This window comes from Lactuca serriola, chromosome 9 (genome assembly GCF_051521515.1).
Source record: "Lactuca serriola cultivar US96UC23 chromosome 9, Lser_US96UC23_V15, whole genome shotgun sequence".
In the NCBI taxonomy this organism is placed as follows: Eukaryota; Viridiplantae; Streptophyta; class Magnoliopsida; order Asterales; family Asteraceae; genus Lactuca; species Lactuca serriola.
In genome coordinates this window covers 150919372-150944227 of record NC_136416.1, presented here as the reverse complement: position 1 = coordinate 150944227, position 24856 = coordinate 150919372, and the positions used below count along the sequence as shown (strand labels likewise).

The window sequence follows — 24856 nt, the reverse complement described above, 5'->3', positions numbered from 1 at the left end:
TTATTTAACGGCTCAACGGAATAAAAAAAATAATGTGGACAATGTAAGAAAAGAATTATTATAGAACAGGCATGAAAAGATTTATGTTCATGATACAAATCACTCAACCAAAACCAAAATACTAAAAAATGGAGTGAAAAAAAAAGGCACAAGGGATGAAAAGCTTTCATTTTCAAACCTAGAGTTTGAAAATATTTATGCTTTATTAATCTCCTTCACACAAAAAAAAATGCATATTTAATCATTTCCCCGGAGATGCAAATCTTGACTTATCTCTTTGTCGATTTGATCCTCTATCTATTGGTGAAGATGTCTTTCCCCCAACACCTACTTGCCTCATCATCTCTACACATCATCACATCATCAAACATATCAAAAAACAAATTAACAAAAACCACTTTTAATAAACGTTACATTTCTTCTTCCTATTATATATATAATTCATACCTCGTTTTCTCTCAAGCTCTTGATCCAGCTCTTCCTTCCACTTTCTCTGTACTTCTGAAAAATCCACACTGAAAATAACAACACGTTTAAAAAAAAAGATTTTTGAATACACAAAATGAAAGTATATTTATTACTTGGTGTTTGGTTGTTGAGATTCTGCTCCTGTGAGATCATTATTATTACACTGTGGTGAGGAAAGGTCCATTGGACTATGAGTATGAGTGCTTTCTTCACCACCACTCATAGGGCTTGAATTACTTGCAACATCAACTGGTTTATAAGGAGGATTTGGAGACCTGTTTTTTGGGGGGAGTTTTAAGTAATTTGGAGAGCCTCCTCCTCCATTGGTGGATGTTTCAGTATTATTGTCTATGGAGCATGAAGGTATTACACTGTTGTAGAACTCTTCATATAATGGTGTTTGAAGTCTTTTTAGCTCTAATGCCTGAAATGAAATGAAATATCAAATATGAATGAATTGAAAGTAGATTAAAAAATAAAAAATAAAAGCAGTACCTTGTCATCCAGAAAAGATCTTATTTTGGATTCGGTGAGCTCATCATCGTCCTCAGAGAGGGATCGGCTAATTTGAAAAGAAGTACAGCTGTCGCTTGGGGATTGGACCACGTCACCAACAACTTTTTCAAAACATTGTTCGATGTCCAAGGTTCCTTGTTGTTTTAGTATGCAACTCTCGTTAACAGAAGGTTCTTCCATAGGGTTGAAACTCTAATTACCAAACATAATATGCAAACCAAATTTAGACCCCAAAAAGGTAGATTTTAAAAAGAAGAAAAATAAATAAAATATATATCCACCTTATTGATGTCATCCATCTGACACATGTCATTATCACTGTTATCTGCTCTCCACTCAAGTTTACTTTCTTCAAAATTCACAGCAGAGAAGTTGATGGTGCCCAGATTACACATGGAACCAGGGCTGCTTGTCATTTAATATTAAAAAAAAAAATAATAGTTAATTTTGCATTCTTATTTCCAAAATAAATGCAATATTTTCTACTTTAACTAAACTGCATACATATCTAAAGCATCAAATTAATATTAATATACTCACGAGTTATCCAGAATGCTTGAGCATGAAGTGGAAGGAGCTTCAATATTTTCCTGACATGATAAAATGAAAAAAGCTAAATGCAAGAAATAGCAGCATACTTTCATTTATTTGTTTAATATAGCATCCTACTATCCTTATTAATACAATTGTAGTTTCAAAACACAAATCTTTTAAAGGATAAAACTATATGAAAGTATTTCTTTTTTTTTTTTTTGTTTTTTTAGACAATACAAAAAATGCAGATGGAAAAGAGCCAAAAAAAAAACTAACCATTGTTGGAGTTGCAACATGAGAATTTGGCTGAGATTTCCCTGTAACAAAAGGATGCTGCAAGAAATAATGCAAAAATATTGGAACAACATAAGTTGAGAATTGACTCTTGAGAGAAATTAAAAAGGATTCAAATTTTGAATCACCTGTAACAAATCAGCAGCAGAAGGCCTCATCTCAGGTTCCCTGAAATATAACCAACTTAGTGTAATAACTGGAAACAAGATGAAAAAACAAAGACCAAAATACCCCCATTATACAGATTGAAATAATAAATAAATATAATAGCATGCTTCATTTGTGGATTCTAGCAGATTTAGAATTTAAGATTCTAATGCAATGGTGTGTTTGTGTTTGGTTCTATGAATTTCAACATTCATAGAGGGTGGTGAAAGAAATTTGATTCTATTCTTTCTTTTTTGTATTAAAAGACCAAAATACCCTCCCCCCAAACCAATTATACGGATTGTAATAAATACGAAATGAAAATGATTAGATGTATGTACTTGTGTAAGCATTTGAGAAGTAAATCTTGTGCCTCGAAAGAAAGATTGTCAGGAATAGGCGGATGAGACTTTGTAGTGCCAATATAAAACAGAGCTGTAACCTGAAATGAAGATAAAACAATATCAAATGATGTGGAGTATTATTGATCAAAGTTTAAAACATAAGTATGGAAATCAAAGACACATTCTATAGAAAATGTAGTTTGAAATTGAATAGTACCTCTTGTTGATATTGTTGGCTCCAGGGAGGCTTTCCTGTAGCCATCTCAATTATCGTACACCCAACACTCCATATGTCAGCAGAGCTAAAAAATGATACAAAGAAAAAGAAAATAAGAAAATAAGAAAACTAATATCCAAACAATTCGTTTCTCAACACCCTTTTGGATGAATAGAAGATCTATGAGTCATTTAACACAATTCATACTTACATTAACTGTTGCAACTAAATACCAACAATAAACATATGAAAAGTGTTGCAAGATATGAACTTTTTGAGTTAACAGATATATCAAGATTCAAGAGTAGAGACTCATTGTCTTAAGTTTATAGGAAAACACAAGAAATCAGGTGTAAAAATGATAGATATAAATGTACTTACAAGCTATGACCAGTTTGAAGTATAACTTCAGGAGCCATCCAATATGGTGTTCCCTTCATTGACTTTGCACCTGACCCATTAGCCTGATAAAAGTTTGGTTTTTATATTAAATATAAACTTGCCTATGGTAATTTTTCTTCAAATAAATAAAGGTGAAAAAGGTAGAGGGTTTACCAGTTCAACAACTTGTTTTGATGCACCAAAATCCGCTAGTTTGATGCATCCTTTATTGTCAACAAGAATGTTTGCCCCCTGAATGTGAAAAGAGATTTATATATCATTGCAGAATGATGAAGTTAAAAACTTAGAAGTTAGAACAAGAAAAAGGACAAAATAGACACCTTAATATCGCGATGCATTATCCCATTCTTGTGCAAGTAATCAAGCCCCAATAACAATTGTTTTGTGTACATTCTTATGACCTGAAAAAAAGAGATAAGTTATCATGAAAGAAGATATCCAAAGGGATAAAAAAAAAGTGAAAATTGTGATTAGAAAGTTACATACTGCTTCAGGGAAGGGACCAAATTTGCCTAAAAGAGATGAAATTGATCCTCCAGGAACAAATTCCAAAAGAATATTTAAAGTTTCCTCCTCTCTAACTGTTCCAAGATATCTCTAAAGTACCAAAACATAACAACATTAGTTTGGTAAAGATCAAAGAATTGAAATTTCCTATAAACTCAGTGACATTTCACTTACAACAATGTTTGCATGAGAAAGATTCTTAAGAAGCTTCACTTCTTCTTCAAGCTCCCTTATGTGAACCTATTGTACAATCCACCGAGCTAAGTAAGCACTAAAGACTAATTGAATAACTTGAAATAAAGTAACAGGCATACATGAATACAGACTCAGAGATTGATGGGTATAACTATAAATCATATAAAAATGCATTGACTATATATCTCCTGGTCCCAACGATTTGTAGAAAACATTATACTATACTAATTTTTCTTGAGGGGTTGGATTTGGAAGACACAAAAGTTATGATTAGAACCTATTTTTTTTGCAAATAAATGCATTCATTGCTATACAGCATCATCTTTCTATCAGTATCTAACATTCTAGATGGAGTTCTCTATAGTATGAGTCTCATGAACAATAAAAATAACTACATACAGGCACAGAAACCAGTAACGGACTAAGATCAAACAAATATGATGATCAGCTGCTGTAAACATAATAATCCCTCCATCTCAGAAGAGAATGCAAAGTATAATTTGAACAGGAATGAGGTAGAATGTATAAGCTGAAATAGAAGTGTGATCAATAAAGCATTCATTTGCTATTAGTTTGTCCTGCATTCTGTTAATTTACTTATCTGAGGTAAGCTGATTGAATGCGTATCCAAATAAGGAAAAAATCTATGGAAAAAACGAAAGAAGAAAAATGCATCTTACACACTAAACAGTTAACTCAAATAAACATAGCGTCCAAACCTGAGTCTTCTCTTTAGACGCACTGTTAACAGCAATTGAAACCTGAAAACAGACTAATCAAGATCAGAGCTCAAATCAGAATCAGAAAACCAAGGCAAATGAAATTAAATTTTAAACCTGTTTAACAGCAAGAAGCTCTCCAGAATCGAGATTCATGCCCATATACACTTGACCAAAAGCCCCGCATCCAATCAATTCACCCTTACGCCACCGGATAGTAGGAACTTTCTCATCATTCTCTTTTACCACCCGTGGAGGTGAAGGCAGAAATGAGGAAGTTCTGGAGAAAACTCTTGACTTGCGAATACATGAATGGATTTTGTCGGCTAGGGTTCCGGGATCGCCGCCGTCGGGAGTACGAAAAACCAGAGATCGACGGACTGATCCGAACATATCGTGCATCGCTACTAGTATCAATTGCAATGCTGTTAGGGTTTATGGATTCATCTGGATTCCTTTGGTAAACAGAAAATAGTTCGTAGTTGGAGAGAGAGAGTGTGTGTGTGTGGGGTGAGATGTGGGGGAAAGGAGGGAAAGGCGATGCCAATTCCTTTTTTTCAAAAAACACTACCGACTAAATTCCTATACACCTTCTTGAATCTTGACTGATCTTTGACTTTTAATTTTTAATGATGTACATAATACATCCATGTGTCTTACCATATTCAAACCGATTTCATTTGTATTAAATAAAGAAATAAAAAAAATCAAAGATAATCTTATCGAATGCATAAAGTTTGTGGTCTCATTAATCAATGTCAATGAGAACAAAATAATTCTATTAAGGGCACCAAAACCAATATATAACTTAAAACAATTTTTTTTCTGAAATTTTCGTATTTTAAGACCGCATTGTATGTCGAATGTAGAGCTATTTACGAAAAACAATCTGCTAAAGGATTGTTTTTCGATGTGTCAATCGATTGGAAGAGTGTATTCGTTGGGATACGGTTACAGATTTTGTGGGTGCTATTTTAAACTTTTCATATGTCTTTCAATTTATTATGTCGTAAAACTATGTTATAACCCGTTGTGTTGTTCAAGAGTTGATGATGATGTTTGTTGTCTGTAAAAGACGCATCAGGTGTGTAAATTGTAGGTATAGTTATTATTAGATATAACTACTACAACTGTTGTAGTGTTTGAGATGAGTTCCCAACACAATTGATTATTGATTTGAATATTGATATTGATGGTTTGAAGTTCAAATGACTTGTTCGTTTTATGAAAACAACATGTTTACTTGAAGTTGTTTAAATTGAGCAGTGATATAATATTATTGGACGAGAATATTCTTTTGTTTTGGATAAGTTGTCTTTGTTTTGTTTGTTTTGGTATAGTTTTTTAAGCTTTTTTTTTGTTTTTTGTGGTAATTTCAATGAAATTGCCATAATAAGACTTTAGTTCTCTAAGTTTGAAAGATTGTTTATGGAATCGGTTTGAGTCTTTACACCAATGTGCCACCATTTAATCCGCTAATCTATAAATTTAAGTTTGTTTCTTTTGTAGATAACAAACTTACTCGACCCGCATCCACCATAAAATAATATGACCATAATCAATGCAATGGTTCTGCAACATAATAGGGAAATGATCTAACAACTTCATATCTAGCATGACAACATGATATCCTACTTTCATAAACCTTCTTGTGCTACATATATTCAAACATATTATTTCATAAATCTCGACATCTGTGAGTTTGAGCTTTAGGGTTAGTACTTCAAAGGGGATTGATATACACCCATAAACCTGTATTCATATTAACCAACATGACATGGTTAACACCAAACTTACAATGTTTTTAGCATAAACTACATAACAATTCAATTTGCCTTCAACATTCAAACATATTTTTTGAAAAAAGGCAACAACATATAGGTCATCATAGTATCTGTAGCAAGCAAGAAGCATACATTTTAACCATATCCAAACACCAAAAGAAAAAAAAAATTATAACCACAAACGTTCAACTGTTTCACACAAACGACTTCCTCACTGCTTTTGTCCCTCTATACTTCAACGGACTCCAAACCAACTGTTTCCTCTGCAACGCCACCACCGTCGGATGCTTCGGCTTCCACGACCCCACTGCCTGCGACGGCGGCGGACTCCCCATAAACCTCCTCGGCGCAGCCGCCACCGGTGTCCCCTCCACCGCCGCCTCCTTATCCAACGGCGACTCCACCCTCGAAGTCCTCAACACCCTTTGCCTATCCCACACAAACGACTGCCGCGCCACCACCCGATTACCATCATCCCTCAGCCTCGAACCACCACCACCGGTAGTTCCCGCCACCGGAGTGTTGCTTGATTCCGAATGGAAAGCGGCAATCGACGCCCGCCTCTTCGGCTTCAAAACCTGATTTGCCGCCGGAGTCGGTTTTGACGCGATGGATCCGCGGCGGGCCCGGGAGAGCGGTTTGGTGGTTTGTGGTGGTTTTGAGAGGTTTTCTTTTTCATCGGAAAGTAAGCTGCTGTAATTGGATTTTAATTTTGAGGTGGCGGATGATGGTGGATGAGTGGACACAAAATTTGTGATTCTTCTAAGAGGGAGGCGGAGTTTTGATGTGGAAGGAATTAATGGAGGTCTTTTTTCCGATATTGTAGTCAGGCTTTGTTTTAATGAAGATTGTGAAGAAGAAACAACAGCAAGAGCTCGGTTTTCTTGTTTTTGTCTCGCTTTTCTCTCTTCAGCTAATTGACTTTCAAGATCTCGTACCTAAAAACCACAAAATAAATATAAATAATTAATAATAATAATAAGTAATTGTTCTTTTAATATTGTTATTTTATTTCTTGATTTATTTACCTTTTCTTGAAGAGTTCTACATATGTGTTCTCTTGCAGAAAGACGTAGTTGCACAGACTGTAGATTATCCTGTAACTTTTTGGTTTCTTTCTCGTCATGTTTTGCTTTCTCAGCCTATTTTTTTTTAATAAAATAAACAAGAGATAATTAATTAATTTAATTATATAAGAAAGAGTAACAATATAATAAATAAATGAAAGTAGGTTGCTATTTGAAATTACCAGTTGCTTATATTTGAAAAGTTCAGTGACATCAGTTTGTTTTCTAGCTGGGCCATGTTCAACACCTCTCACTCTGCTTGCAAAATTCAAGGAACAAATTGTTTCTCCCAAATCTGATGAACTTGGACTTATTTGCACAAACATCAATGTCTTACAATCACCTCCTGCAAGAAATAGCAATCTACTTTTACTAATTTATTTATTGTATTATTGTAATTTTATCACAACATTATGCACAAAGAAAACTCACCTAGAGAGCTCTGAAGAATATGGGTTAGTTTTGAGTTCCTGATTTGGTCAAAAAGAAAGATTGAAATAAGAAAAAAATAAAATAAAAACAAAATACTACTAATAATAATAATAATCGACATACCTGTAAGGAATGTGAGAAGTCTTTGATGCAAGAGCTGAAATCACATCTCCTAATGATGAAAGTGATTTATTTATGAATTGGGATTCCTTCAATCTTTCACCTTCAACTTCAATCTTCCCCACACGTTCACTTCCCGCCAAATCAACTAACCAAAGATGACTTCTTGTCCTCTGTCCATTTACCAAATTCTCCCCACGAACAGTCACCCTCAATAAGCTTCACAAATTACAACATTTTCCATAAAGATTTCATATTCAAAACTACAATTCTATAATCAGAAAAACACACACACACACTTACCAATGAGATCGGCTACTTAGCTCATTGGCATTGGTAGATCCAACAGATCTGACACGACTCCCACTTTTGAGCAATTCCCAAACTTCATCTGTCTTGTACACAGCCACCTCAGAGAGTCCAGGAACTTCTTGTGTTCCTTCAGCTGATTGCTTAATTTCCAACCTGGATTTGTATGTTTATGAGTAAAAAGTAGAAAACTAAGATGGTATATCAGATATGTCAACATTCAAGAATTCAAGAATTCAAGAATGCTTACTTTTTAGAAGGGTGTTCAGTTTCTTCAACTAAAAGGTCGCGTATTTTCTCATTGTAAACTTCTAACATGCTGACAAAGAGTTCATATCTCATGATATCACTTCTCTTTTCAGATTCTTTGAATAGTTGCTCCAGTGTTCGATAGTTGACTCCTCTGTGTTCAGGTGTTCCTTCCATTGTGAATGTTTTTCCAGTTCCAGTTTGTCCATATGCAAAAATGCATACGTTAAAGCCATCCAAGACTGATACCACTAGAGGCAAAGTTTGTGTAAAAACAGCCTCTGCAAGTGATTGTGATAAGATAATTGGATGAGATTATGAGGATGATAATGAAAATGAAATGATCAATGGAATTTGTTGTTGTTTATTTACCTTGGTTGTCTTCTGGTTTGAAAATATGGTCAAACTTGAATTGCTTTTTAGATGAATCTGACCCGATTATCTTGAGCTCGTTTTCTTGAACTGATTCAAAGTCAACCACTGAAGTTGACCCTTTAGTGATCTCGTCGTGATTTAAGGGTCTACATCTGCAGAACACCCTGATGTTTCCTTTGAGTTCAATTACTTCGTTGTAGAGTCTTCTTCTCTCTGAGCATTCTAGATGGAATCTGTTCTTCAATGTTTGGCATTCTTCTTGATACTTTTTCTTTAAGTTCTCATGTTCCTCGCCTTAGAACAACAACATGATCATAATCAGTTAAGTTTATGTACACACTAAAAAATAAAACCAAGAACAGATTGAAAGTGGAATTAGGGAAGATACCAAGATTCTGAAGAGCAGTAAAAACTTCAGAGCCAGGAAAAGAATCTGCTGTAATGTTTTTCACTTCATTGCATAATGCAGTATGTTCTTTTCTCAGATTCTGAAACAAAACAAATGCAAAATTATTTAAATAAGAATGTTGGAAATTATCTAGGATAAAATAACAAAAGAAACAAAGGAATTGTAACTTATACCTTCACTTTGTTGCTCAACTTATCGAATTTTTCAAATATTGGAAGGGTACGCTGCTCTTGATCGGAATGCATATCACTGTTACACTCACCACCATTGCATTCAACAGTTTCTGAAAATGAACAAAAACAGAAAATTCAATTGAACAATAATTGTTAACAAATCTAAACATTCTATCTGTTTGTGAGGTTATGTGTAAGGGAATCAGATTGTTCATATAATATATCTTCAGTTATTGCTTATGCGACTCATAACCTAAGAAAACTAAAAGTTTAGACCAAAACATCTAACCTGAAATATAATCTGGAGATCCTTCTATGGTTTGATCCGGATCTAGTTTTAAAAGCTTCATGCTCATAGTTATAGTTTCCAATTCTCGAGTTTTATCTGTTCAAGGAAAACAAACCAATCACTGTCAAAAACTCGATCATATATAAAAACCCTAAATAATCAAAACGAATACAATTGAAGTTACCTGCCATGAATCTGCGTTTGTCAGCCGTGAAATTAGAAAATTCTACTGAAGATCTTCGAAAAAACACGTCAAATTAGAGAAATTGATGGGGAGCAGGATGAATGTGTACGAGAGAGAGAGAGAGAGAGAGAGAGAGAGAGAGAGAGAGAGAGAGAGCGCGTCGAGAGATTTAAACGGGCAAGTGAAAGGAGAGTATAAAGGGGCGATTTCATATGATTTTGAATTTGAAGAATCCAGGCCGTTGATTGAAGAAGCTAAATCTCAACGTCTATATTTTTTGCACTTATGTTGATTTCGTTTTAGACACAAAAGTATTGTGATTCTTATTTTGAACCCCAGAATTTTTATTTTCCTTTGGTAGCATGTTACTCGATATCCGACAATGACCGGTTGAGTAGAGTGTCGTTTGAAAAAAAAATGTCAAAAATTAGAAAATAAAATCTGGTTAGTGAATTTGAAGGCATTTTTACTAACGATTTGTTTCTATAGGAATAACATTTTGTTTTATTAATTTGATTTCATCAAAGAAAATGTGAATTTTGGTATATGGACGACCCAAAGTAGGATATGATGAATAAAAAGGTAAATTGAGGGAAAATAACAAATTTAACTTTTTTTATTAAGATGTATAACGTAATTTAATTCTTCTGTAAGGTTTTATATAAAAGAATAGTACTTATAAATTTTATTTACCAAACTATAGAGGTTTGAACGTCATTTACAAAAATAAAGTAAAGACATGTGAATCATATTATTACTAAATTAATTTAATAAACAAATAAATGTTACACATCTTATTTTCATCTTCTCCATCACACACCATCTCATGTACATTTTTCATCCATAAAATCGGATGTCCCGAACATACAATAAAGCTATAAACCTTAACCTTGCTTTTCATTTATGTCATCGTCGCATTGCCAACCATCTTCATTTGCCATTCACAATGGGATGACAATCTTTTCCACATGTAGGTTTGATTGGATTCTCGCTGAATTTTGCATTGTTGTTCAATTCTGATATTTTAGTCGACAATTTCTTTCAATCTTTTTTAACATGTGACGTTAAACAATCACCCTGGCATAGAAAGATAACATAACAGTCGACGAGAGCTTTTACAGATGATGGAATAACCATGACAAGATTTGCACGGTGGGTCGTGGTTAACATCTCCACTCTCCACCGTCCTCCTTCAGATATTAAGTTGTCATATTCTGCATTTATCATTATCGTCGTCCGAAACCATACATGACATCCATGTATGAATTACCTACATAGAATCTAAAGGCATATAGCATCTAATCTACGAGTAATGTATAAGTGGGAGGCTCCGAAGAACTCACTCATCAAAGGAGTGTGTAAAGAAGCAGGGTCAAAACCGATGTGGCCAATCAATTTTGTTAATGATAACTTCAAAAGCATTCGAAATCATAAAACAATGTTCGTCTCGTGATGAATAAGAATATCATAAAACAATAAGAATCCCGTGATAAATTTATAAAATTGAAATATAGAAGAAATCATCGACAGTCGTGCCAACTTCAATTTTTTTTTTTCTATAAATAAACAAAGAGTTGCGTAACCATGAAATGGGAAAAAATAGTACACATAATTTAAGTTGATATATAAGCATAAATTGAAAAAAAAAATTCTACAACTTAGTATCTACTTTAATAAATGAATTTTTTTTTGCCGCTTGTCATACTCTCATTCAATTTGCCAAATGTCATTTTGTGATTATTTTGAATTAATTTTTATTTCACATGTCATTTTATGGTTTTTCTATTTTATTAATTCCACATAGTATTTAAATGCAATAATAAATGCATATTAATTTCCTTAATGAACTTTCCTTTTAATTTTAAATTTACTAAATTAAAGCTTCATTAATTTTCTTTATTTATTTATCTAACTTATTTGTTTAAATTTAGAGAAAAAAAATTTAATTTTTATAATTCAATAATTTTTTTATAAATTCAAACTTTTCAAATGTATATAATTTTATATTTAGTTTTTTATTTTAAATAAACTCATGTAATATATTTAGTTTTTTTTTATCTAACTTGACATTAATCTTTGAATGATTGCTTGGTGTCCATGGTGAACAACAAAATTTGGTGTGGGTCTTCTTTGGAGAAGAAATTGCGAAAAAAAAAGCAAGAAAAGACAACGAAGACATTGGTAGGTAGGGATGTTATTCGGTTGGAAACTGAATAAAACGAAAAACGAATAAGACTAATTGGAGGAATCGAAAACCGAACCGTTTAAACCAATACGTGTCCGGTTCAGTTCGAGTAGTAATCAGTCTGGTTCGGTTATTAACCTAAAAAAAACCGGAATAAAATTTACAACATGATTAAGGATCGAATAGAACTGAAAAGAACCAAATAAACTGAATACACCAGATTGTTTTGTAATTTTTTAAAAACGTAAGGGGCTGTTTTTGTAATTGTTTAAGATAATTAGAAATGTAATAAAACCAAGTCAACTTCATCATTTTTAAAATCATTAAATGTAATTAATTTAAATGAGTATTTTACCTAAATAGATATAATAATAATAATAATAATAATAATTAAAGGTTTGTTGATGTATCGATTTTGCTTATAGTCTACAGAATGTACAACTCTCGGTGCGTGGAATATCTCATTACAACAATGCAAAGAATATATCGAGTCTCTATTATCATGTAACTAACATTGATATTTATATCATTTTTTATATTGATATGATAACTGTGGTTTTTTTGTTTATTTAATATGTACCAGGTTATAACCATAACTGTAGTTCTTTGTTTGTTTAATATGAATTAGGTTATAACCCGTATAGTTTGCAAAGTAAAACAGCTTCAAAATTTAACAGACATAATAATAATTAATAATAGATTATTTAGAAATAGTAAAGTAAACAAAAATGAACGATAAGGAAAAACAATAAGTTCTTGTTAAATGGAATGGATGGCCACTGTCGCTTGAGTACCAAATATTCATATGAAAGACTTAACCTACAATCATTAATATAAATTTATAATTTACTGCACAATGCTTTAAATTTTTCTAACCAAACTCAGATCATTTTAATTTTATAAAAAATCTTATTAAATTTAACTAACTAATTTTCAATCAATCAAATAGTAATGCTACGGCAATATTTAGTTTGACATTTGATTTAAACTAGGTATGAGACCCATCTATTACATGGGTTAAATAAAAAAAATTGAATATCAGAGTGTAAACATTAAGTATTTCTTAAAATTAAATTTTAAAATAAATAAGGAAAAAACATATTTATTACAATTTATGATCATATTTATTACATTTAATATTTTACTTTTTTTTAGAAACAACAAAATTATATTAAAATGAACCCCAACTAGTAAGAAACTAAAGGGGAGCAGGAACAGAAAAAGAAAAAAAAAACATACAGATAGTAGTGGTAAGTAAAGAAAATTACATAGGAAAACTAGGAAAAGTGGAAAGGAGATGATGACCACACGTTCCATTCACATAAACCGCCTTTTCCTCTGCATTTGATCCAGAGATACACCAATGATTTTATTTGCTCAGCTCCGCAAAAGGTACTGATAAATTTCAGATTAAAAGTCCAGTCATTTCTATATTTCCAGAGGCTCCATATAAGCCCGTAGCATATCATCGTGAGCCTTTTTTTTCTTTTTTGAGCACCTACCCCAGCTTGTAGCAAAACATATTAGATCCCTGACATTGTGAAATGTTTGGTGCTTGATGCCACACCAGTCAAATAATTTGTCTCTTATTGCACTCGCATACGGGCATGTTACTAGGATGTGATCGGCACATTTGTCACTAGCAAAGCAAGCACCACAGCATGTCAAGTCGAGCTCTACACCCCGTGATCTTAGAACCATCATAGAAGGGAATTTATTTTGTAATGCTCTCCAAATAAAGAAGTTCACCTTGATCGGTGCATCCCTATGCCATAGCATAGGTGGTAGTATCTGACTTGGAACAGATTTTTTATCGATTAAACTCCGTAGTGCCCTAACTGTATAGCGACCATCTACATCAAGCCTACTTTTCCATTGATCACACCCGCTCGCCAAGTTTACCATGGACAGTTCATTCGTTAGGTTGTCCAAATCCTCAGATAGTCCAGATTCAACTGGGCAAGAATTCCATTGACCTACAAAACAGCCGTCAATGATTATGTCTGTTACTTTACATCTTTTCCTTGTCTCTAGGTTGAACAGGTCAGGGTATTTGTTCTTCAATTGGTCTCCATCGGTCCATTTGTCATACCAGAACTGGGTGTTGTCACCGGATCTGAGCTGTAGTTCGAACACATCTGCTATTTCCAAGTTACGCCTCTTGAGATCCTTCTTTATGGTTGCAATGTTATGCCACACGCCATTGATGTACCTGCTAGAAAAATAATCATGAGGTCTATTGAATAAGTTGTGTATACCTTTTATCGTGCGCCCCCATAGTGAGTCCCCCTCTTTTTTCAGACGCCACCACCATTTGACTATTAGGCTGACATTCAGCGCGCGTATTGATCCTACGCCAAGCTCACCATCAGATTTTGAAGCTATTACTTTATCACATGCCACCCAGTGTATTTTCCGTTTATCTTCATCTCCGCCCCAAAGGAATCTACGTCTAAGTTGTTCCAGAGTCTCGGTGATCGCCACCGGTGCTGTTAACAATGAGAAGTAGTAAGTGGGAAGATTGTCTAGAACTGAGGTGATCATTGTTAGTCGAACACCAAAGGAGAGGGGATTTTGATTTCCATGATGATAGTTTGGAATGAAATTTGTCGATTATTTGTTTCCAGTTTTTATAAGATTCATGTTCGCGCCAACAGGGACACCGAGATATTTGAAGGGAAAAGATCCTGCTTCACATCCTAAAATACTGGCCCAATTTGTAATTTCTTCTTCAGTCGCCCCAATTCCAAACACTCTGGATTTGTGAATGCTTACTTTTAAGCCATATGAGATGTGAAAGCATCTAAGAATCTGTGCTAGATTTTTTAGATTGGATCTTGACCATTCACCTACAAATAAAGCATCGTCTGCATAGAACAAATGTGAAAGAATAGGGCCATCGTTTGGAATTTGAACTCCTTTGAATAATCCTTTGTCTTTAGCAGCCTCTATTGCTGCATTGAGACCTTACATGGCTATGATGAAAAGGAATGGTGAAAGCAGGTCACCTTGACGCACACCTTTGGAAATTTTGAATTCAGTCGTTGGAGACCCGTTTACAATGACAGAGGCGTGAGAGGAGTTCAGACAACCCCTAATCCAAAGACGCCATTTAGAGCCAAAGCCCATCTGTGTGAGTATGGAATCTAGATATTCCCAATTTATTGAATCAAATGCTTTATCAAAATCTACTTTGAATAGTAGGATCCTCTTTTTTATTTTCTTTGCCCACGAGTAGAGTTCGTTTATCACTAATGGTCCATCCAGAATGCTCCCGCCCTCTATGTAAGCTGATTGGACATCTCCAATGACTCCACCAATAACTATTTTGAGCCTTAATGCAAGCACCTTTAAAATGATCTTGTACATGCATCCAATTAGGCTGATAGGTCGATAATCGGACAGTGAAGAGGGGTCTTTTACCTTAGGCACAAGACTGATGAAAGATGAGTTGCATCCCGGTGCTATGGTACCAAATTTGTCGAAGTGAAGGATGCAGTTCATCACATCAGTTTTGACTGTATCCCAGTAGGTTTTGATGAATTTAAAAGTAAATCCGTCTGGGCCAGGCGCCTTGTCACTACCACATTCCCACACTACAATTTTTTACTTCTTCAAGTGTGAAGGGGGCTTCAAGTTTTATAGCTTCCATCATCGAAATGGATTTGATGTAAGGGCTAATGAGTTTTGGTCTAGAAACCAAAGTTTCAATGAATTTGTTCTTAAAAAATCTAAGCGCTTCACCTTTTACTTCATCAGCCGATGACACCCATTTACCATTCACCAATAACCCATGTATTGTGTTTCTCCTGTGTTTGTTGTTTATGTAGCCATGAAAAAAATTCGTATTCTCATCGCCCTCCACAGTCCATTTTACCCTTGCTCTTTGTTTTAAATCTAACACCGCAAGTTTTTCTAATTCAAGGATTTTCATGAGACCCTCATTTCGTGAACTGAGTTATGCATCTGTGAGTGATCTTGATTCTGCCAGTTTTTCAAGTTGAGAGATATTTGCCTTTATTTGTGCTACCTCAAGACTTTCTATATTATCATTCTTCCTTTTCCATTTTTTGATCTCGTCTTTAAGGTTTTTGAGTTTTGCAGCCAGATAAGCATCAGGAATGCCATATCCAACGAACCTTTCCCAAGCATCCTTAACAGTGCTGACGAATCCTTCTTTTAGTAGTCAAGAGTTGAATAGTTTGAATGGACGTGGGCTGCGCTCGAGAGGAGAGTGTAACCGGATTATGGTCAGAGAGTTCACGGGGATGTGTTGTAACCACAAGTGAAGGAAAAGCTATGAAGAAATTGGAACAAGCAAGAAACCTGTCTAGTTTACTCAATTTGGCACCAACTCTAGACATGAAAGTACCGCTCACCACCCATGTTGAAATCATGAAGTTCCGCTTCTAGGATGAATCTATTGAATGCGGATGCACTTTCTTGACAGAAGATGGAATTGAATCTCTCGTCTGGCCTTCTAACTGTGAAAAAGTCACCAAATAGAATCCAATTGCCTGCAACTGATTTTTTGATCTCTCATAGTTCTCTCCATAGTTTTTTTTGGTCGTTAACACCATGTGGTCCGTAAATGTTGGCAAATATGGTATCCCCATTGGTTCCAATCCATTTCCCTATGACAATGAGGAAGTGGCGTGTTTTAATCACTTCTTTTTTCTGAAAACATGTGTTATTCCATATCGATAATAACCACCCTGATCTGCCATTTGAGTTCAGCCCTTCAAATTTAAAGTCCTAGTTCCCCCAACAGCTCAACACGTCAATTTTTTCATGATCAAGCAGTTGCGTTTCTTGTATCCCCAAAAAGTTGACTTTGTGTATGTTTCTAAGCTTCCTCACCCAATTAATCTTTTCTTTCACCCCTATTCCTCTAACATTTAGAGTTAGATAATTCATTGTGAAATATTTTTCTCTCCGCTTTCACCTACCATTGCAGCAAGAATTGGGTTGTCGATGTCGATTTGGAACCCAATAGCAAACCCAATCTCTGTTGTCTATATAATTTCCCGTGAGTTCAACTCGTTGCTGCACTCTTCAAAAGATACATGGGTGTGATGTCCAGAAGGATCAATATTGAGATCAATGGTTGTCGTTCCTATAGCAGGTGGGAGTAAATAATTCGATGTGCAGGAAGTAACAAGTATGGTAATGTGGGATTTGTCTCTTTTCCTTTTCTTAGGTTTCGGGTCACCGATGTTGGATTCAAAGTGGGGAGTGTGTATCTTATCTTGGGATTGGATGGATTTAAAAGTAAAAGGAGGAATGCAATTATTGTTAGAGAATGGCCCAAAGCACCCCCAAGGAACAAGGTTTTCTAATGGTCCAATAGTGGGGGGTCTGGGGTTTATTAGGTCTACGATTGGTTGTGTTGTATCCGCCGGTATGGTATTTGATTGTGTCGGTGCAATGGGAGCTCCAGACGTCGCCTCGGTATCATTTGAATCATTAGATGCATTGATTATTTTTTTTCGAAATTCCTTTCTGTCAGGTCAGTATCTGGATGCCTTTTTGATTTCTCGACTGGAGACGCTTGAGTGTTGCCGCCGACTCTCGGGACATCTGATTCCGACATTGGAGAATTGACTGAGTACGTGCGATTAGGGAGAAATTCCCCATCTTCTTCTGGTTCGTTTTCATCCTCTCCTATCTAGGTGTCTGATATCCCAGCGGTGTCTTCTTCATCTTCATCGGCTTCGTCTACATCAGATTCCTCCACTCTGTCGAATGGAACCGGTTTGAACGGTGACCAATCGTCGGTGTATTCCACTACCCCCACCTGGAATTCTTTGCCATTGGATTTGATAGTGACCTCTGTGTTAATCCAACTTTTTTCACTCGTGAGGATGCCTACTTTACCCATGGAGTAATCTCTCCTTCCAGCTATATTGTCAAACGGGTTAATCACCTTTCCAAATCGACTTGCTATTAGTGTGAAATTAGATTTGTCCCATAGATTGAGCGGAACGCCAAGGATTTTAAGCCATGCTATCCTCTCATATTTCTGTTCGTGTTGATTAGCTTGAACTAGCCATTTAAACCAATCTTTCCAGCGACTTTTATCATCTAGGAATGCAGTAGCATCAATGGAACAATCGAAGTGGATGGCAATTCTGAGTCCACCTAGATATTTGGTCTCTTCATTCACCACATGAGAGTAGTGCATTGTTCCTAGGTGGTCTAAACTGTGTGCTTCCCTAATTAATAAACTTTTTTAGCCACTCGTTCATATAGGTATTCAGATTGAGTATAATAGGAGATTCATTGCTCTTCATGTGTTCGTTTTTCTTCATGTTCCCAGATAGGGCTTGAGCATAAGTTTTATTACCTCTGCATATCGGAATCTGGCATGAACCATTTCGAGAGGCGGTGTTTTGTTTCATGGGTTGTGCAGTTGCGGTCGTTCTCCATTTGTCTCCTAGGGATTGAATTGGCTTTCGTTGATGCTTTGAGATGTTGATTTCCATCACCTTTCCCCTGCAATTGATGCCTTGTAATTTCTTCTCCAAGACTTTGGCATCTTCAACTTCAATGAATCTTATGAATGCGTAGTTCCTTCTTTGGCAGTCCTTCTTCCATCCAAAGTAGACATCGATCACTTTACTAAACCTAGAGAATGGTTCTTGAAGTTCTTCTTTTTTATTCCATCCGGAAACCCTGCTACGTAGAAGTTTGTGACTCCGTTCTTTACCTGAGATCTGATGTCGGTTCTCCGCCGTCGGACCTCCGTCCACTCTCCGTTTGGAAGATGACCTTTCATCTCCCCTTTCAATGGATCACTCGTTCATGGGGTGGAAACTCTTGACCCAACCCGTAACACAACACGAAAATAAGCGGGTTAGGGTTGAGATTTCTGACCCGCCAACCCGTTTATTTAATGGGTTGGGTTGGGTTACCTGTTTGGGTTCGCAGGTCAACCCGCCAACCCGCCTAATATATTTAATTATCTATTTATTTTAATTTTTAACAATCTAAGATCATATTATACTATTAGTTTCTATTTATCATATCCTTAAATTTTAATTTGGTATTCGTTCGTAATTTCGTATATCATTAGCCATATGTTTGGGCAATGTGGCATTGTGTTGTGGGCTACTGTTGGGATTGTGTCTCATGATTCCGTCATTCATCTTTGACCTTGACTCCTTGTGTGTTGACTGTTGAGTCCTTGTGCAGCCAGCCATTACGTATTTGCGTGCCCTAATAAAATAAATTGTTCCTCACCCGCTCCAGTCTCCACATTCACGAACGATTGAACGAAGGATAAAGATTAAGGAGTTAAGGACTAATCTTCGAAGGAAGAAACATCACGAACTCACGATTTAATCACTCATCGGTCCGATCCTCACCCGCTCCTCATCCGCTCCTCATCCGCTCATCGTTGTTCGCACTCACTCTTGTCAGCTTCGACGTTTTCGACCCACCTTCCTTTCTCTCTACGGTAAGTAACAATCTACACTCTATAGTATGTTTGAACAATTGCACTTTTCATGAATGTTTTGATTTTTAGAGTTTTATTTGGATGTTTATGACTTTATGTTTAATGGTTATTTTGGATGTTTATGACTTTATGTTTAATGTTTATGACTTTTAGACTTCATTTTATTTGGATTTTTCAATTTCATCTTAAACTGTGTTGTTTATTAAATGGGTTATACGGGTTGGGTTCAACCCAATGACACGTGAACCCGCCAACCCATATATTTATACGGGTTATATGGGTTGGGTTGGGTTGATGTTTCTAACCCGTCAACCCATGACCCGCCAACCTGCCAACCCATATATTATATGGGTTGGGTTGAGTTTCTGAATTTCAATCTGCCAACCCGTGACCCGCCAACCCGTGACCCGCCAACCCGGACCCAACCCAATTGCTAGGCCTACTCGTTCATCCATACTTATCTTACATATTTAATATTTTACTTATATAACTATATGTATTATGTGGTTTTTTAATTTTAAAAATAAAAAAAAAAAACCTAAAATTGACATGTGAGTATTATTTATTTCAAAAATACCATAAAATGACAAGTGTCAAAACTTATGAGAGATTGACATGTAGCAAAATGGATATTCATTTATTAGGGTAGATAGTTTCAATCACTTTAAAAGATAACCCAAAACAACAAAAGATAATATTCATTTGGTTTGCACCACAAACAACCTATTTTAGTTCATTATTTGTTTTAGGTTTTTTAGAACACATGTCGAGCCATTTTATTTCATTCATTTACTTTTCCATTTGGACAACCATTTTGAGCACCCCGACGATTTGTGTATTTTAAAATTTTATTATAAATGTTTTAAATACAATGGCCTTAATAATGTTAAACATGTTAAAACTTACAAAGCACATAAAAACAGTTTCATGTATAGAATACTACCTTATCCCATTTTTCGAATATTCTTTAGTACTCCATGGCTTTCCTTCAACACCTAATGAGCGAACCTCAGACATTGTTAAATCTACACTTAAAATAGGGAAGGAATTATGGGTTGTAGTGGGTTTCACTTGGTGGTGAGAACAACAGGCTTCTTTAGTGGCTTCAACTCATTATTTCAACACGTCCTCCCATTGTGATCCCAAATACCTAGGCATATAGTAGTATAGTGTATAATCTACATATCATTTCCGGTTAGTAACCATATATATTATGTCTTCTATGTTCAATATCGAGATCTTTTATCTATTACTAAGCCATGAATCCAACACATGTTGCATATATATGATTGGAATGCTTAATTGTATTAAGTAAATACGTACCTTTAAATAGGCTAATTACACAGTTAGATGATATCACATTTACAGGAGAGATAACAGGAACTCAAACAAACTATTCTACATATACATCAATACTTTGACTGTGTATTTACAGTATGACTATAATCCAATTATGTTGACCCAATGGACCTGGATGATCCATTCTCCTTAATATGCCCCCGCAAGATGGAGGATCCGTCAGATACACCAATCTTGGATCTACTTTGTAGGAAAAGAGTTCGAGACAAAGGTTTGGTGAGCATATCGGCAAGTTTATCATGAGGATTAATGTGAAGGACACACAGAAAACCACCTGAAACTTGTTCACGAACAAAATGATAGTCAAGGGCAACATGCTTCATGCGTGAATGATAGACTGGATTAAAACAAACATGGACTTGACGTGGCGATTCCATCAAGACATGGTCGTATTCGCAAAAGTGCAAGCGGAAAACTTTACTTTGCATCCCTCAACACAAGAACTGATTTCAAAAACAGACTCAGTCTTTTAGATCCATCTTGTGATGCCTACGACTCTCTCGTTCCCATAGAACGTTTTAGGCTTGCAGTTTATAAAGTCCTTGTAGGTGCATGCTTTTGTATCAACTTGATTGTTTCCTTATAAGCTTTCACCTCCCACTCCTATCATAGAGTTTGTGTGGCGATTTTTTACAAGTGTTGCTAGAGCATCAGCTATTCGCTGCACACCCATGGATTCAATGGCTGTATCGTCTAGAGGTGGGTTACTCTGAGAAGACTGGGTATCTTGCTCGACTTGGAGACCTTGGTTAGATCTGGTGAGTCTTGGGGGTGCCATTTCTAAATTCTTAAAGTTAGTGTCGAGATGTCAATTATTCGACCGCATTTGTAAGGTAGCTTCCTTGTGGTTATGGTTATGTCGTGGTGTGTTAGCGTTAGCGTTAAATAAAGTAGTAGAGTAATAACACAACATAGATTTCATCAACCATATAAGTATAATATGCATCATAATATTATACAACGGGACCACCAAAAATGGGTGGTTAGAGTAAGAAAAGCTCCAAGGTTATAAAATAAAAAAGTACGTTTAGCGAGCTCTTCTAGTAATCTAACCCAAAAGTATAAACATGTCCATCATAGCCATCGTTCTAGGGAAAAGACTAATATCCATAGTACATAATCAAAAGAGACATCAACTGAACTAGCTATCTATACACATAATCTATCCAAACATCAGAAAACGAAATTCGTGACTCTGCCCTATTTACTTGAAGCTCCAACCTATCAGTGTGATTGATCACCTCTTCCAAAACCTGATGATGAAACTGAGCCTTATCCATTGCCTTCTATAACTAGTCCTGAATAATTAGGGTCCTCATCTCCATCACATCCCTCTCCTCCTCAAGATATTGTACCTATTCTGTTAGTTGCCTTAATTTCATCCTCAAAAAAAGAGCTCGGAGTCCATCGCTCCTATGCGATCTGAGTGATGGGCCGTCTGAGGTAGAAGAAGGAGATAGCCTGCTCGATCAGAGTGTCTGGGGTAGGGGTAGGTACGGTAGAGGACTCCCCTACCTATAAGAGTGAACTGATATCCTCATCCTACCTCTAAGCTTTAATCTGGGGCATCCAGGTGTAGTCTCCACACAATTTCTTCGCTAGCGGTGGTGATACTGGTAGGGATGCTGCTCTCTTCCGAGAGGGGATAGCAGTAGTATTTCTTGGGGTTTGTTTCAACTGAGTACCTATAGTGTGTGTTATGAAAGATCGATGCGAAGGAGTGGGGCAGGGTGGTGAGATCTAGTGAGGTGACAATATCCTCCTCGTCCTCATCCGGCTTGTAATATGAGCTGAGAAGCTCAAGTCCAGCTAGTGTGTAGTGCGTGAATAAACAAGATTATAAGAGTTTGGGCTGGAGTGATGAGCTGGTGTATAGTCGGGCTCGGATGGGTGCTCATTTAGAGTATAGTTAGGCTCGGTGTCATCACTGTCCTCTGTAGGCTCCTCCTTAGAAGCCATGATCATTGATGGGGTGTCGGTAAGGTTAGAAGCACCATGTACTTCATGCTCCTCTGTTAATAGGGATGTTGCACTCCATAATCCTACACTTTCCATACTCTCGGGCAAACCTGCATAAGACATCAAACAGGAAAGATGTTTATGAGAGATTCAAAGATCAATTAAATACAAAATAGTATAAATTACAAGTATGTAATAGACAGTACCCGTAAGTCTTGAGTCTCCCTATAATATCGTAAGTCACGAATAATGGTTCCTAAGCCAGAAATACTTAGACGTAGAAGCCTCTAAAAACAAATCTCTGAGTGTAGAATCCTTGTCTATGCATCCGATCCAGAAGTCCTCAAGCGTTTAGATTGACAACCACCGTATCCGAGTTTGTTTGTGCAGTGGTCGGACTATAATGAAACTTAGTTTTGCATTTTAGGTCTAGTTGTGGTATGGTCGTTGTACTATACCAACTCTAAACATGGTTTTTGACCTAAATTCCCTAAGTTATGATTTCGTGGATTTGTGTTGGTGGGTGTAGATATATGTAACATCCCAAAAATATGGTCCAAAAGTTTCATTTTTAAATCATTAAAAAAACCATGATTGTCAGATCATTTCTTTCATAAACATAAGTTACTTTATCAAAACAGAGTATTAATTCAAAACATGCTTATTTTATCAGAGTAAAACATCTCAGGCTAAACTTCTTGGTGTGTGCTGTAACACCCAAAGTTTTGAAGGCCAAGAAAGGAAAGAAAAACCCTAATTTTAAGGGGCGACTCGGCGAGTCCAAGGAGGAACTTGGCGAGTACGAGCGGGATTCGGGTCGATGAGTAAGTGACCGACTCGGCGAGTCGGCCAAGGAGACTCGGCGAGTCTGGTCTGTGTGAGGAAAACCCTAATTCCGGGAGTTGTATCCTATATAAAGGGTGTTATGTCCCTCCCTCAGCCCCTATATCATCCTAGAGAACTTGTAAACCCTAGATTTCGTGTGAGCTTCCATCATTTGAGAGAAATAGCTTTGGAGGAAGGAAATTTTGGAAAGGAACTTGAAGATCAAGAAGGTTGCTTCAAAGGAGAGGTGTATATCCGAGATCTACTCCAGTTTGTGTTCATCTTGGAGGTATTAAGCTGCCATTTTCCCTTCTTTGCATCTAGATCTATTTTTGTTATGAGATTTGGGGGTTTTATGGTTGATTGAGACCCAATTCGAGTTTAGAGGCTTAGATATGTTGTTGCCACTTCAGATCTAGTGTTGGGATGGTCCAATATGTCATAAAGCATCAGAAGATGAGTAGTTGGTGAAGCCCCTTTTGTCCTTAAACCAAACCCTAGTATGTTTTGAGCCTAGATCTCTTTAGTTATACATAAAGTTTGCAACTTTACGTGGGGATTGAGCTTTGGAAGTATGGATCTATGGTTTGGAGTCCCTGCATGACTCAAAAGTCCTCTGCATGTTTGGAGATCTGAATGGACTCAACGAGTAGCATGAAGATTTGGAGAAACTCGACGAGTGGGATGAACAGCTCGTCGAGTCAGATGATGTTGGACAGGAAATCGGCGAGTCTGTTCTTGGACTCGGCGAGTCAGGTCGCGGAACCCCAAACCCTTTGTGTTGAGACTCGAATCAGTGAGTTGGACAGGTCAGGACTCAGAAATCGGTAGACTCGGCGAGTCATGGACTGACTCGGCGAGTCGAGTCGCGAATAGAAGGACTCTGAACATATGAACTCGGCGAGTCAATAGGGTGACTCGGTGAGTAGGGTTTACCTGGGAGGTTGACTTTGACCAGGACTTTGACTTTGACCAGAGTTGACTTGGTTGTCTTTCGGGGGTCAGTTAGACCCAGTGTTGCATTGATATTGGTAGCTGGGGGAGCGAGTGGAGCAGGAGTTCAGAGAGTTGCCGGGCAGCAGCTAATGGGATCATCAGCGAGTTCAGCCAGTGCAGGTGAGTTTCCCTTTGTATGAATGGGTCTACGGCCACAATGCCGGCCCATGTAGTTATGAGTAGAAAACCCGGGGGTTAGCCCTAGGCACAATATGCTAGTATGATATTCGGGACGAGGTCCAATGATAGAGGGCGGGTGCCCAAGGAACGATTTATGTGACAATTTACACTTGTTGTCTATGTGATACTTGTACGTGCCTGGTAGGGAGGTGAGTGTGG

General features: G+C 36.5%; 2 protein-coding genes across 3 annotated transcripts; both read right to left on the bottom strand.

Moving 5' to 3' along the window:
* Positions 1-35: 35 nt before the first annotated feature.
* On the bottom strand, positions 36-4909 carry NP1 (NPK1-related protein kinase 1). 2 transcript variants are annotated; one of them, XM_079020386.1, is made up of 17 exons: positions 4461-4909; positions 4344-4385; positions 3604-3669; positions 3409-3519; positions 3243-3323; positions 3076-3153; positions 2902-2984; positions 2521-2605; positions 2301-2401; positions 1941-1980; positions 1795-1851; positions 1525-1574; positions 1266-1389; positions 964-1176; positions 582-892; positions 448-501; positions 36-345 (listed from the first exon to the last, which is right to left on the bottom strand). In XM_079020386.1, the coding sequence occupies exons 1-16, from the start codon at positions 4743-4745 to the stop codon at positions 459-461; spliced, it is 1770 nt and encodes a 589-aa protein (XP_078876512.1). In that variant the 5' UTR covers positions 4746-4909; the 3' UTR covers positions 36-345; positions 448-458. The 2 variants fall into 2 exon arrangements, with proteins under 2 accessions (XP_078876512.1, XP_078876511.1); XM_079020385.1 differs by having other exon boundaries at positions 448-515; positions 4461-4907.
* Positions 4910-6082: 1173 nt separating this feature from the next.
* Positions 6083-9893, bottom strand: LOC145073344 (P-loop containing nucleoside triphosphate hydrolases superfamily protein). Its single transcript, XM_079019896.1, has 12 exons — positions 9735-9893; positions 9551-9646; positions 9262-9371; positions 9068-9167; positions 8677-8973; positions 8306-8585; positions 8050-8211; positions 7750-7965; positions 7627-7664; positions 7377-7540; positions 7156-7269; positions 6083-7065 (listed from the first exon to the last, which is right to left on the bottom strand). Exons 1-12 carry the CDS (start codon positions 9739-9741, stop codon positions 6322-6324), a joined length of 2328 nt encoding a protein of 775 aa, XP_078876022.1. The 5' UTR covers positions 9742-9893; the 3' UTR covers positions 6083-6321.
* Between the last annotated feature and the right edge of the window lie 14963 nt (positions 9894-24856).